Source organism: Aotus nancymaae, unplaced genomic scaffold (genome assembly GCF_030222135.1).
Source record: "Aotus nancymaae isolate 86718 unplaced genomic scaffold, 86718_ANA_hifiasm-v0.15.2.pri h1tg000001l, whole genome shotgun sequence".
Taxonomy (NCBI): Eukaryota; Metazoa; Chordata; class Mammalia; order Primates; family Aotidae; genus Aotus; species Aotus nancymaae.
This window is the reverse complement of record NW_026988412.1, coordinates 11612539-11628548: the sequence shown is the minus strand read 5'-3', so window position 1 is coordinate 11628548 and position 16010 is coordinate 11612539. Positions and strand designations below refer to the sequence as shown.

Genomic DNA, 16010 nt, shown 5'->3' with positions numbered 1-16010 from the left:
GGCTGAGGCAGGAGAACTGCTTGAACCCGGGAGGCAGAGGTTGCAGCGAGCTGAGATCGCACCACTGCACTCCAGCCTGGCGCCTGGCGACAAAGCGAGACTCTGTCTCAAAAAAAAAAAATTACATACCATGGCCAAGTGGGATTTTTTTCTGATATGCAAGGATGGTTCCACACATGAAATTATGTAATATGTCACATTAACAAAATAAAGGAGGACATAAACACATGATTATCTCAATTGATGCAGAAAAAGAATTTGACAAAATTTGACATATTTTTGTGATAAAAAGCATTCAACAAAGAATAGAAGAAAATTACCTCAATGTGATAAATAAATACCATATATGAAGGGTTACATACTCAGTAGCTAATATCATACTTAATTGTTAAAGACTGAAAGCTTTTCCTATGAGATCAGGTGCAAAGCAAGGATACCCACTGATACTGCTTTCATTCAACAAAGTACTGAAAGCCCTAGCCAGAGCAATTGGGAAATAAATTTAACTAGGGAAAAGTTATAAAATAAATAAGTTATCCAGATTGGAAAGAAAGAAATAAAATTATCTGTTCACAGAAGATATAATCTCATATGTAGAAATCTCTAGAGATTCTACACAAAAAAACTGCTAGATTTAAACAAAGTTTTTTAAAAAGTTGCAGAATACAAAATCAATACAAAACAGTTGTTTCTATATACTACAAACAAAGAAGCAAATAAAAAAATTTAAAAAAAATCAATTTAAAATAGCATAAAAAAGAATAAAGTACTTATAAAGAAACTTAGCCAAGATGACAAAAGACTTGTATTAAAAAAACTATAGGCTGGATGTGATAGCTCACATTTGTAATTCCAGCACTTTGGGAGGCCAAGGCAGGCAGATCATGAGGTCAGGAGATTGAGTCCATCCTGGCTACCATGGGGAAACCCCATCTCTACTAAAAAAAACAAAAAATTAGTTGGCATGGTGGCAAGCACCTGTAGTCCCAGCTAATCGGGAGGCTGAGGGAGGAGAATCACTTGAACCAGGGAGGTGGAGGTTGCAGTGAATCGAGATCATGCGACTGCACTCCAGCCTGGGTGACAAAGTGAGACTCCATCTCAAAAAAACAAAAACAAAAACAAAAAACTATAAAACTTGCTGAAAGAAATTAAAGAAGACACTAACAAATGGAAATGATGGTGGTGATGGCCTGCCTAGAGCAGCCACTGCAGAAATGCCAGCAACAGCAGAGGACGCACGCTCAGAGCTACGTGCTCCATGGAGCCAGTGGAAGCTGGGAACAGGAGGGAGCCATGCCCCATTCTGAGTTTGCCAGGTGGGAGCCCCACCTTCCTGGGGGCAGCTGTAGCCGCCCAGCTGTGGCTGCAGACCCAGGCATCCCTGTGCTCTCGGGGCTGAGAAACACTCCCATCCCCGCAGGCTCAGAAGTGCTTGTTCCCACTGCCTGGCCTTTCCAGTGCCTGGTACCTGCTCTGATTTTGGAGCAAAGTTGAGGCCAAGCTTGGGCACTGTTACAATCCAGCTGGTTTGTGTGCACTTGGGTTGGTGCTGACATGCCAGCCCCCCACTGCCTCAGTCCCCTCAGGACTTTGGGCATCGAGCATGGGAGGGAGGCTGAGGGGGTGCTGAGGGTGGCTCAATGAAGGCCTGCAGGTGCCACTCCACATGAACACCCTGGGCACCATGGATGATATGCAGATGGCAGCAGGAGGCAGACAGCCTCCTGGGTGGAAAGGGACAGGTCCCCAGTGAAACCCCACCTGCAAGCCAGGAAGCCTGGGGATCAGGCTGTCAGTTCCAGGTGGAGTCTGAGGCTAGGAGTAAGAACTTATGGTGCTTTTCCCAGGCCCACCCATGGACCAATTAGCATGCACGTTGTCTCTTCTGCACCCATAAAAACCCCGGACTCAGCCAAACTTGGCAGACATCAAGACAACCTGACTCCACATAGGAGATGCCTACTCCATATCTCCTCTCCATTGAGGGCTGCAGAGATGATAGGATGATCTGCCTGCAGATAGGAGCTACCCATTCCAGGTCTCCTCTCTGCTGATGGCTGCAGACTCGATGGGATGACCTGCCCGAGGATAGGAACTACTCACTCTGAGTTTTCTCTCCACTGAGAGCTGTACTCATGAGGACCACCTGCTTACAGAAAGGTGCTACCCACTTTGGGCCTCCTGAAAACTGCACTGTCACTCAGTGAAGTACCTATTTGCCTTGCTCACCCTCCAGTTGTCTGTGTACCTCATTCTTCCTAGATGCAAGACAAGAACTTGGGACCAGCTAAACGGTGGGACCGAAAGAGCTGTAACACAAACAGGGCTAAAACATGCTCCCACACTTCAGGCAATGAGAAGAAAAGAAGAGCTGCAGGCCTTCCAGGAGCTCAGACCTAGGGCCTCACAAGCCAGGTCTGTGACACCCTCTATGGGGCTCTGTAGTTTCTGCTATCTCCAAGCTTCTGGGCACCACTTCATTCCTTTTATCCAGAGGCAGGGGCCCAAAACAAAAGCTGCTTGCAGTGCATCTGATCCAGCCACAGGCTTGCTGTTGCTAATGCTTGTTTCGTTTTTCAGGGTCAAGAAAACTTATTTTGAACTATTTATGGCCTTTAATAATTGAGTAAGGTATACTTCTGTGAACAAAATTTGGAGCATGTTTTGTCTCTCTGCCTAGTTTCTCTAGAATTTGAAAATGATCTGTGAGTATTTTTAACTTATGGCGATATAGTTATTTGCATCAGAGCAATAAGAATCTTTTCTTTTGCAACAGGATGCATTTGGAGAAACTGGTTGTTTTGTCAAGGCTTTGACTGAAAGGATATGCTTCCCTTTAAGGAGCCAAGCTTGACTTGCAGAGCTGATAAAAGCCCCTTTGAGAAAAAAACTAGCCTCATACCCTCATCTATGCAGTTCCTGTAGAGGGTTCCTGACCTGTGGTCAGTAAAGAATGTCACTTTCTAACAGGCCCAGGAGCCCCAAGTTTATCTTGGGACCTTAAGAGGAGAGGATCACACAACTCACAAGTATTTGAGGATACAAACCCATGGTGGGGTTCAGATTTAAAAGGTCTTATCTGAGATTCCTTGTGGAACAGAGTTCCATCAAATCTGAAAGGCCTATGTAGAAATAGTTATTCTTGCTACACTTTATGCAAATAATCAGGCTAAAGATAAAACTAAAGACTATTTTGCAAAGAACTCAGTCCTATCATGATTTTTTTTTAACAAAAATGAGGACCGGAGAGAAAGAAATTATATTTTAAAACTTATCATATATTTGTCATTAAATTTAAACTCATTAGTTGTTTTTAAATTTTTGTTTATATTTTTAGACTAACCCTAATTGTTCCTGTCAACGAGTAATCTCTAGCTGCAGCTCAGATTGAACAAAAGGTAATGTAAAAATCTGAATCAATATTCTAGTTCTGAGCAATTATCCTGCAAATCCTGCAAATCCTGCCAGGTGATGGTAATAAACAGGATGCTTATCACGCAGAGGTTTCCTTTTTGGGAAAGGAAGACCAAGGGAGCTAACCAAAGCCAAGTACCATGCACTCAAATCTTAGCAAGCATAACTATAGCCACCAGTTATCTGGGCATGTCACAAGACATCCTTTTCTCTCCCTTGTTGGAGGAGGATTCAATTTCACACCTTCACCTCAGCATTTGGTTTCTGATAAGGAGTCCATGCACCCCTCCCAAGACACATTTTTGTCCTAAACTCACTTCCAAGCTTCAGGTCAAAGCCCTAAGAAAGAAAACTGGATTTAAGGAATCCAGAGGCAGACAACAACAGAGGTTAAAAGACAGTGCAGGTAAGCAGGGCTAATTCCTGCCAATTAAGCCACGCCTCTCATTTCATGGAAAAGGGTCATGTTAGAATCTATGGCAAAAATGAGGTCTAGGGAACTCCAAGGCTACTGATGGCAGGTGGGATAGAGACATAGGTGAGAGCAGCTAATTCCTATTATCTAGGCCCTCCCTGCTTTATGGGTGCAAGCTACTTTGGCACTTACGGGTAGCACTTGCCAAGGGCACTGGGACTTGAAGATGCAAGGACAGAAGAGGGAAAAAGGATGCTCTTTCTTCTCTCCCTCACATACCTCCAGGTATGTGCTAAAAAGAGAAGGGAACCAGATATCACTGCTCCCCTCTTTCTACATGGGTAGCCATTCATTTTCAGTCTGTACCCCTTTTGAATGCATCCTGAATCTCGGGACTCCTTTTTTTTTAAAGCCTTCTTTTTCTCCTCCTCTGTTCTCTCTTAACTGATAGGTAATTGTGTCTCTGTACTACAGGATATTCCTGTCAGATGCATCCTCCAAACTCGAAGAGGCGGTTAATTTCCCAAACCTGAGACTGGTTAGCTTAGGACTGGACTCAGGAGAAGGGAACCCAGAAACTTGATATGCTGGCAAAAGGGTAAAAGCTTTTTGTTTTGTTTTGTTTTTACCAGTCAGGATTTTGGCCTCCGTCTGCCTGTGCAAACTGGTAAAAGGCCTTGGGATTTTTTTGTGTCCTTATGCATCTTTTTTGTCTTACTTTGATACATGTTTTCTAATAACCTGGTTTGTCTCTTCTCACCTTCTGGCCATCAAACTCCAAATGGCCATGCAACTGAAGCCTTGGAGGATAGCCCTTTCTGCCGGGACCCTCTGAGGGAGCGCCAACTGCCGTTCCCCAGAACAGCACCTCCTGTCAGCAGGAAGCAGTTAAGATTGGTCTTGGTCCTTATCCTTATTCTAATAGCTGTTAGATGTATTCTGCAGATTGGGGAATGAGACAGTCAAGTGTAAAAGGGTCCCTGGAGAAACTCCAACTGGGCTGCATACTGGGTGAATGGGGTGGAGCCTCAGGAAGTTCCTACTGTTTGCAGGGAGGAGGAGCCTGGCCTCTCCTATTCCAGGGTTGGTAACCTGGATTTAATTTGTGAGCCCACTGGCAAAAAGCACACTCTCTCACTTTGCTGAAAGTCCCTATTTCCCCCCTTTTCTTCCTTTTCACCCAATAAACCCTGCCCTTCTCACCCTTCAAAGTGTCTGCAAGCCTAATTTTTCATGGTCATGTGACAAGGACCCTGTTTTTAGCTGAACTAAGGAGAAAGTCCTACAATAGTGATCTGTCAGCCATACACTTGAGTTGCTCCCTTAGGGGGCCTCAGTTCCTTCGCGGTAGTATATTAAATACCTGGGAGTTTATTACCTCTGTAATCAGGATCATTCTTTAACATGGAAGGAAATAGCACACAGAACTCCTGAAAATATTAGATACTTAACACAGTACAAATTATCCTTAAACATTTTTTTCTATGTCTGTGTGTGTGTTTTCAAAAAGTTTTTGTCAGGGAATGGAGAAGTAGATGACTTTAAACAAATTTTCTTTTGCAAGTTGTGGAGTTGTAAAGCCAGAAAGAGAGAAAAACTATGGAAAGAGCAGCTCTACTTAGGTGAGGTGAGTGTGTTTTTAAAATTATAATGTAAATGATAATTATTATGGAAGATAACCAGAATTTGCCAAGCCTACATTAGGGGTAGAGATGGAGAGAGGGTGCTTTCAGCCAAATAGTATCCTGCTGATTGCCAAGGAGTCATGAAACACTTTGGTAAGTTCAGTGAGCTGAGGATACTCTATTCTGGTTGTAGTGTAGCATGCATTTATGGAAACCTTGCAGTAGAGGTATTTGCAGCCTTTGGTCTTTTCACTTCTGCCATCTGTGCTTGGGCCAATGGAATCGAGTAAGATATACAATTTACAAACAGGCTACCCTAGAACATTTACCCCTAATCTTTGACACAAAGGTAGTGTTTTGTTTTGTTTTGTGTTGTGTTTTACCTTCCAATATTCTGAAATATCTTAGAATAGTTCTTAGTTTTCTTTTGTCCTAGGCTTTACGAGGTTGGAAGGGTCCATTCTCATCTTTACTCTGGAGGCTAATGCCAGGCATTGGGTGGATACTTATGGGTCTGAGTGGCATCCTTGTTCTCAAGCAGTAAGAGAATTCCAAAGGACATTTCCTGTGTTAGTCAGCAGGCACTGACTGGCAAGATGCCAAGAGCCGGCAAGAGAAAGCAAAATGACCTGATGAAATGGATGTTTCTTCATTCTCCACTTGCCTGAAGACAAACTGAGATTTAGGTGAAGCTCACATCTATTTCTGCTAATAATAATCCCACTGCTAATTGTGGGATGTGGTAGTTATAGTGATGAGAGGAGCTATATTGAGAGGAGTTTAGAAAAGGTTGCAACGTACAGAGGGGTTTTAAATTTGCATCAATATTTCTCACAGTTTACTTCCTCCATTTGGATTTAAGCTTTACTCATTAATTCAATAAACATTTATTGAGTGTCTGCTATGTGCCAGGCACTGCTATAGTGTCTGAGGATAAGAGCAATGAACACCATAAACAAAAACTCCTGTTCTCATGGAGTTTGTACTCTAGTGGAGGGAGAGTGACAACAAATATAATAAAATACTGTATATTGCATGGTGATCATTTTGAGAAGAAAAATACAGCAGGGAAGGGGGATAGAAGAAGGTGTTTGACAGGATTTGCAATTTTAGAGAGAGTGATTATAAATTTAGAGAAGGTTCAGGGAAGGACCCTCTGAAAAGATGAAGGTGAAAGAAGGGAGCCCTATGTATATCTGGGTGCAAAGACTTTCCAAGTAGGGAGCACAGGAATGGGGGAACATGCCTGGGGTTTCTGAGGAATAGCATGGAGTCCAGTGTGTCTGGAATGATGTCGGGGAGATAGTAGCAGGAGCTGATAGAGAAAAAAAACTAGGGCCACACCACGGAGCCCAATGAGCAAGCCATTGTAATTGGGTTTCACTCAGTGTGAAATGGAAAGTCACTGCTTTATTTGAAATGACTTATTTTATAGGAGTAAATCGTTGCTGGGTTGAGAATAAATTGAAAATTTGAATCCTTTACTTCCAACATGTGCAAAGACATCATAAGGTTGGTAAAGTTTAATAAGCATCTGTAACTTCATAAGCCAGGATGCTCTCTGCCCTTTGTGTCTTAATATTTTGCAAAAGTAATCGAGGTTTTTGCCATTACTGTCAATGGCAAAAACCATGATTACTTTTGCACCAACCTAATATTTATGACATCAGACAGTCCACAACTTAGAAGACTCAGGCCTGATGACAGTCTTATCTTCTCACAGTTGATAAGTTTGTTGAATTAATGAAAGAATAATATTGATTGAGAATTAAGAAAAATAACAGACAATAGTTAATAATTACCTCTTTAAGTAATTCTGAGTATCCTGAATAAAAATAGTGCATATAGTCTAAATTTTCTATTAAAAAGCATAAAGATTTAGCAAAATATTTACCTGTGTGGTGACATTTCTTTCCTTTTGTCTTTTATTATGTTTTTCTGCTTTGATAGCTGCAACATACAAAACATTTTTATAAAATTTAAAAACATTTCCTTTTTGAAATTTCACTGAATACAATTTCTTGTTTAAAAAACTTCTAGGAAACTTTTAGAATGCTAAGAATAACAATAATTTACAATTTAAAGTTCCTAAAAATGTGTTAAAAATTATTTCTTCACTAATAATTTGTAAAGCTGTAACTTGTCACCAGAAACAATCCATATACTCTAATCAAGTATTCTGAAATTGAGTTAATAAGATGAAAGAGTTCTATAAATAATAGAGCTAATTACAATAGTGGAAAAGTTTCTGAGCTAGAAATGTATTTCATTAAACATATCTGTATAAATAAATACCATCTATAAATAGAAGCTATTAAAACATAGAAGAGGAAATATAACCTTTTATATTTTTATAGACTCATCCACATGTCAGAGAGATACTAAAAATTAATTGAATGATACAAACATCTGAGAAATGTAGACTGATAATTATATCAGGCTTTGAAATTTGAGAAAATAATTTTCAATGAACCAATTTTAATACATCTTTTTAAATAAATACTATATATATCATATGGAATATATGCATAATCATTGGCATATTTTATTTTTGCACAGTGCTTAAAATTCCTGCACTCACTTAAAGAAACAAGTCTGAAAATGTGAGATGACAGGGTAACACATCATGATGTGTCAACTTTACTACATTACTAGTATTGACAAATTTTCAATTGCTGTAAACTAATTTGATGCATCGTAAAAATGATCATATGTTTAGGGAAGTAAAAAAATGCATATATGTGATATGTTCACATTTAAAAGACTGAAGAATTTGACCACGAACCAATATGAAATAGTCAAAATTTTGTATTTCCAAAAAGTCAAAAGCTTTTAAGAACAGGTCATAAATTTTCTAATGTTATTTCTGACATAGTATTTATTAATTAATTTATTTCTACCTTCTTTTTTGTTTTGACACAGAGTCTGACTCTATCACCCAGGTTGGAGTGCAGTGGCACAACATTTGCTCACTGCAACCTCTGTCTCCCATGTTCAAGTGATGCCTCAGACTCCCAAGTAGCTGAGAGTGCTGACATGCACCACTGCCCCCAGGTAATTTTTGTATTTTCAGTAGAGGCAATTGTTTCCCTGTTGGCCAGGCTGGTCTTGAACTCCTGACCTCAAGTGATCTGCCCACTTCAGCCTCACAAAGTTCTGGGATTACAGGCATGAGCCACTGCACCCAGCTCATTGTATTTATTAATTTGATGTTTTATTCTTTTCCTTACCGATGAACTTTAGTACTTGGCAGCAGCCTCACAATTCTACGTCTGTTTTGTTTCCTTTGTAATCTAGACCTTATAGGAACTGGTCCCAGATTGATTCATATTTAGTCCTGTGTCAAATTAGAGAAATAACTGGCAAATTCTAAATAAAAATTCAGCTGAGTGTGGTGGCTCACACCTGTAAACCCAATACTTTGGAAGGATGAGGTGGCCAGCTCCCTTGAGCCCAGGAGTTTTGAGACCAGCCTGGACAACATGGTGAGATGCTGACTTTACAAAAAATGCAAAAATTAGCCAGCCATAGTGGTGTGAGCATGAAATCCAAGCTACTCGGGAGGCTAAGGTGGGAGGATCATTGAGCTCAGGAAGTCAAGGCTGCAGTGAGCGGAAATTGTGCCACTGCACTCCAGCCTGGGTGACAGAGCGAGACCCTGTCTTAAACAAATAAATAAATATTCAAAAATTGCCTGGTGAGCAGTACATAACTAAGGCATACCAAATTCTTTTAAAGATGATACATATCTGATACTGTTATATATATTAGGATTGTTCCTTAGTTTCAAGATATGAGTAAGTTATATTCAATGTTATTACAAATAAAACTTTATCCCACATTTGTCAAGTGATTATTTTGGGACAGTGAATACTGAACATCAGAGGCAATGTAGTCTCATGGTCTACCAGGTGGCCTTTAGGTCAAACAGGCCTATATTCTAGTCTTGATTTTTTATCTATTTCATTGTTATGATAATTAAATAAGATAGTTTATATATTTAGCACAATACTTAATACATAGTTTTTAATAAATGTTAGGTATATGAAATAGTTATTATTATATGGAACCTACTTCTTTAAAGGATTTAAGATGCCTTCAGGATATTACATGTGAGTGCAAAAGTAATTGCAGTTTTTGCCCTGTTGGAATTTGCCATTTGATATTGGAATACATTACTTAAATAAATGTGGCTATGTTATACATTATTTTAATGGACATTTCTTACTTTATGTTTTTTGCTTATTACTTGCTGTTTATTTTATGTTTATTTTAGACTACAGAAATGATGTTAGACAAAAAGCAAATTTGAGTAATTTTCTTATTTGAGTTCAAAATGGGTCGTAAAGCAGCAAAGACAACCTGCCACATCAACACCACATTTGGCCCAGGAACTGCTAATCAACACACAGTACAGTGGTGGTTCAAGAAGTTTTGCAAAAGAAACAGGAGCCTTGAAGATGAGGAGTCTAGTGCCTGGCCATTGGAAATTGACAACGATCAATTGAGAGCAGTCATTGAAATTGATCCTCTTACAGCTACATGGGAAGTTGCCAAAAAAACTCAACTTCAACCATTCTATAGTTGTTTGGCATTTGAAGCAAATTGGAAAGGTTAAAAAAGCTTGATAGGTGAGTGCCTCATGAGCTGAACGCAAATTTAAAAAGTCATAATTTAAAGTGTCCTCTTCTCTTATTCTAAGCAATAACAACGAACTATTTCTCAATCGGATTGTGGCAGACAATGAAAGGTGGATTTTATATGACAACCAGTGATGACCAGCTCAGTGGTTGGACCGGGAAGAAGCTCCAAAGCACTTCCCAAGCCAAACTTGCACCAAATAAAAAGGTCATGGTCGGTCAGGAGTGGTGGCTCAGGCCTGTAATCCCAGCATTTTGGGAGGCCAAGGTGGGCGGATCACGAGGTCAGGAGATGGAGACTATCCTGGCCAACATGGTGAAACCCCATCTCTACTAAAAATACAAAAAAAAAAATTAGCTAGGTGTGGTGGCACACACCTGTAGTCCCAGCTACTTGGGAGGCTGAGGCAGGAGAATTGCTTGAACCCAGGAGGCGGAGATTTCAGTGAGCTAAGATCACGCCACTGCACTCCAGCCTTGGGCGATAGTGTGAGACTCCGTCTAAAAAAAAAGAAAAAAAAAGGTCATGGTCACTGTGTGGTGGTCTGCTGCCAATCTGATCTGAATCCCAGTGAAACCATGACATCTGAGAAGTATGCTCAGCAAACTGAAGAGATGCGCCGAAAACCGCAACGCCTGCAGCCGGCATTGGTCAACAGAAAGGGCCCAATTCTTCTCCAGGACAAGGCCTGACCACAGGTCGTACAACCAAAGCTTCAAAAGTCAAACGAATTGGGCTGCGAAGTTTTGCCTCATCCGCCATATTCACCTGACCTGTTGCTGACCAACTACCACTTCTTCAAATATCTCCATTAAATGCCTCCGCAACCAGCAGGATGCAGAAAATGCTAATCCCGAAGCATGGATGTTTACACTATGGGAATAAACAAACTTATTTCTCCTTGGCAAAAATATGTTGATTGCAATGGTTCTTATTTTGATTAACGAAGATGCGTTTGAGCCTAGTTACAATGATTTAAAATTCACAGTGCGAAACCGTAATTACTTTTGCACCAACCTAACGTTAATAGTTTAAAAAGGACTACGTCAAGTAAAGCATAATTAGAGAATTCATGTTATTAGTGTTTATTAATGCTTTGCCTGTAATATGACATCTCTCAATTATAGTACCTTTCAAAGAAAATTCCTTAGCCTAATTATATTTGTGTACTAGAAATCAGACATCATGACAGATACTATAGTCACAGAAAATGTCTGGCAGTTTTTAAACTCCATTATCACAGCTAGAAAAAGTAAACCCGAAAAAGCAATGTGATTTGGTAGATTCCCATTATTATATTCCCCGAAGTATACAGAATAAAATTAGAGTTAGTATGTACAGAATGTACAGACACAGAAATACAAAGTGTCATGTGTGTTTGAGTGAGAGGAGAAAATTATAGATATTAAATGGAATAAAGTTTATATTATACACTAGTCCAGAAAATCAAACTGTCAGCGGTCAAAGAGTAACAGGAAAATTACAGGGATAAAAGCAGTAATCAAAAGTAGGATAAGGGTAGATAAAAGAAGTAGGGAAATGGAAGGAAATGTAAGAATATAACTGAAGGAATTAACTATTCAGTAGCTTAAAACATAACATAAGATAAAAGCGATTGTTCATTATTTCCAGCAGAGGATGTGCAAGCCAAAACAGTTTTGCAACTTATTACAAGGGTGTTTCTTTTCTAAATTTCAGGCCTTTCGATTTTTACCTAAAGAAAAAAAAAGTTTCCATTGGCTACTAGGGAAAACATTCTGTTACAAATAATGCGTCTATACTTTGAGCAGCTTGTTTTATACCAGTTGAGAAACATCAGTGATTGCTGGAGAACTGCACCACTGTTTTATCACTTCCCCTACAGGATGCTGAAATTCCCACATATTCAAGTACTCCCTGTAAAAAACCACAACCTACTGGGTGCTGGAAGAAAATATTAGATCTACTTGCCCGAGGTTTTAGAAAATCTCCTTTATTATCTCTATTTTAGGCATATGTCTCATAATGCACATAATACATCAGTAGTTCATTATCATCATGAATAGACAATTATATATAATAGCATATACCATCAAAAATGTTTGATGTGGAGTTAGCCTTGGAAGGGGACTAAAGTTTCACTCAGCCCTAGAATTATAGCTCTAACTATAATTTATTATATGCTAGATTTTTTAGGTACTTTATCTTCAATCTCCATAACAACCCAGCAAAATAGCAAACACAGAATATCTGTGTTCTCACCAAGTAAGAATAAGACTTTTGTCCAAGGTCACAGGGCAGAGTGGGATTCAAATACAGGTCTAATTCCAGAGTTCTTCTTTCTACACCATTGCCACTCCAAAACTTACCAAAGGATTCACAATAGGTTGATTTTAAGTGGCAAGTTTCTATAATGACATAAACTCCACTTTTTAAAAAACAAAAATTTGATTTATGCACAACATTTTATGAGACACACCAACAATTTACATAACATGAAACACCATCCTATGCACACTACAACTTTGATTTACTCTCCCCTTCCACTGAGATAGAAGAATTTTGAAGTGGTAGGGAAGAAGCTAGCACTACAGCCTACTGCCTCCAAAAGAACTGTCCATGTGGTTTTTGGGACATAGAGGGGAAGCCCATCAGATTCATAGAAGACTTATAAAGTTTTTAAAAGTGTTGTATTGAAAAAAAAAGCCATTAGTTTGGGTTAAAAGAAATTGAGACAGTTCAAAATGAGAAGAAGCCTCTGAGCCTCCATCTTTCTAGGAATAGGAGGCAGCATGAGAAAGCTACTCAGCCACAAACATTGGCCATTTCTTATATGTAAAAGGAAGGATAACTTAGAGGGCAGAGCCAAGCCCAGAAGGTATTGCCAAGAGCCAAACAGAGCAATACATTAGAGAACCACATTCAGAGGGTAGAACTGGGCCCTAATTAATAAAGATTGCCTGTCCTGGAGTAGAGGAACCTTCCAACATGCACCTGGCTAGATTTCCAAATTGCGATGGACCAGTGACTAGTATGACTCTCCTTCCCCTTTTAGGGACAGCAGTGTCTAATGTGGTTTTTCTGTCTCTCCAGTGTACATTGGGTATGTGAAGGAACAAGGGAATAGCCTCTCTTTTTAGTTTATAGATTCCTGAATTAAAGAACTAAATCTAAGGAACTTCGACATCTTGACTCCATACAGACCATGAGATCATGGATTCTGAGCTTGATGATATGATAAGATGAGATGTGGGCAATTTTGGGAGGATGATATTCATGAAAGAGACATGAATCATTGAGGCCTAAGGGTGGACTATTGTAGATTGTTACAACAATGGCCCCCAGGGAATCATAACTCCCTGTGTTCACATCGCTTTGTAATATGACTTTGCCCAGTCCTCCCATCAAGAGATGGAGATTATTTTTTCCCACTCCTTACATGTGGGCTGCCCTTCTGACTTGCTTTAACCAACTGAAACATGGCAGATGACAGTTCAACTTCTAAGGCTAGTCCTTAGGCCTTGCAGCCTCTTCTACCCTTTTGGAGCAATGCCTTGAGACCACCATGTCCTGAAGAAGCAAGGAATAATCAACCATGTGGACAGAGAGACCCAGCCATCTTGGCTGTCTCTGCTGACCACCAGGTGCCTGAAACTGCATGAGAGTGAGTCCAGATGACATCAGTGAAAAACCACCCAGTCAACCCACAGAATTATAAGATTACGAGGAGTAATGAATCATTGTTGTTTGAACTTACTAAGTTTTGGGTTGTCAAAGCAGCAATTGACAATGGAAATGATTCTGTGTTTTCAGCCTTTTAGGACTTCTTGGTTCAAAAATCTCAATTCTCTGAAGCTAAGGTAGACCAATAACTAATACCAAAAATAAATCATATAGAATATATTTCTAGCATTGAGAAAAGGATTAGAAGAATAAAATGTCAAAAAAAAGTCTCAATTATAGTTCTTTCCAGATTCAATTTCTCATGAGAGTTTCAAAATGCTTTAACTCCCGGCTTCACCATTTCTTCCCCTAGTGTAGACTCATTTCCTTCTTGTCATCCCTGGTGCTAATTCCATCCAGTTCACCTTACTTAACTTCCAAGGACTATTGTTCTGTTCATCAACCCTTGTTAGCCGATATCTTGACTTTCTCATTATCTCTTATATTCTTTCTCATTTCCTTGAAATATTTGGCAGTTTCCTCAATCTAAACAATGTGGAGCAGTAAAAAAAAAAAAAAAAAAAAATCAGAAAAACAATAGACTGGATGAGGTGGCTCACGCCTGTAATCCCAGAACTTTGGGAGGCCAGGTGGGCAGATCACCTGAGGTCAGGAGTTCAAGACCAGCCTGCACAACATGGTGAAACCTCATCTCTACTTTAGTTTTTTAATACAGATATTAGGCAGGTGTGGTAATGTATGCCTGTAGTCCCAGCTATTCAAGAGGCTAAGGCAGGAGAATCGTCTGAACCTGGGGGTCAGAGACTGTGATGAGCTGAGATTGAACCACTGCACTCCAGCCAGGGAAACAGAGTGAGATTCTCTATCAAAAATAAAAAATAAAAATAAAAATGAGAATAACAACTAAAAAGCAAAAAAACCGTTTCTCTCTACCTTTACCCATGTCATCACAGGCCTGGCCCTAATATTTGCACAGCCTAGAGTAGGAATACAAACGGCAGTCCACATTCTATATGTCTAAATATTTAAATGTCATCAATCAAGCTAACAGTTAAAGAAAATGTGTTCTATCCCCTATTTTCTCAAATATATCTTTATTAAAAACCTGGGAGGCCAAGTTTGAATTAGGAGTCTTTGTAATCCTTGGTTTTGTGTAAGAAATTGACAATAAGGGCCAGGCGCGGTGGCTCACGCCTGTAATCCCAGCACTTTGGGAGGCCGAGGCGGGTGGATCACAAGGTCAAGAGATCGAGACCATCCCCGTCAACATGGTGAAACCCCGTCTCTACTAAAAATACAAAAAATTAGCTGGGCATGGTGGTGCGTGCCTGTAATCCCAGCTACTCAGGAGGCTGAGGCAGGAGAATTGCTTGAACCCAGGAGGCGGAGGTTGCGGTGAGCCGAGATCGTGCCATTGCACTCCAGCCTGGGTAACAAGAGCGAAACTCCGTCTCAAAAAAAAAAAAAAAAAAAAAAAAGAAATTGACAATATGGGAAGAGCCAGCCCAAGGACCCGGCCCTACCTCCAATTGCAACCTGCCCTTTTTCAATGAGCACTTTGTAAATGTGTGGTGTGCTCTGCTATCTCTGCTTCTTAATAGCCTTTTTTTCTACTTTAAATCCTTGAAATCTGGCTTTTAACCTTTTCACATAGACAACTTCTTTCTCAAAGGCCAGAAATGACCTCTTTTTTTGGTCTCCTTCAATGACATCTTCTCCCTAGACATATTTGCTTAGCTTTATAGTCTTTCTTTTCAGATTCTGTTGTACATCAACTTCTGTGACTTTATACTATCTAGGATACCCTTCTTCCTTTCAAACCCCTATTTAAGAGTTTCTCTTTTGTTTTGAGTTCCCTAATGATTGTGTATTTCTCAATGCTCAGTCCTCACCTCTTCTCTCTGTCATGATCTGACAGTTGAGCTAGGCCAGTGGGGCGTTTGGAGTGGACAGCTGGTGGGTGCAGGAGGTCAGGAAGTAGGAAGGGATAATGTGCCGATTCCCACATGGGCTGTCACTTAAGAAGTAAAGCCCTGGGAATCACACTGTGATGAATGGAACGCAGAAAAACACAGGTAATAGGAGAATCCAGAGAAGACGTGCAGGCTGACAGAGGTGAGACAAATAGTAAGAGGCCAACCTAGCAACAAGGATGATTCTAAAACCTGGGACTAAGTTATGAGAGCAGGTCAGGCTGGGAATAAATGACTAGAAGTGTGCAGACAGTAAGTACCAGAAATGGGTAGACA

General features: G+C 40.0%; 1 protein-coding gene across 1 annotated transcript in view; it reads right to left on the bottom strand.

Moving 5' to 3' along the window:
* The window catches only part of SEL1L2 (SEL1L2 adaptor subunit of SYVN1 ubiquitin ligase), a 127057-nt gene that overhangs the window by 87183 nt on the left and 23864 nt on the right, over positions 1-16010 (bottom strand). The window contains exon 3 of the mRNA XM_064372255.1: positions 7352-7407. Coding sequence (XP_064228325.1) covers positions 7352-7407 — 56 coding nt within the window. The remainder of the gene's footprint in view (positions 1-7351; positions 7408-16010) is intronic.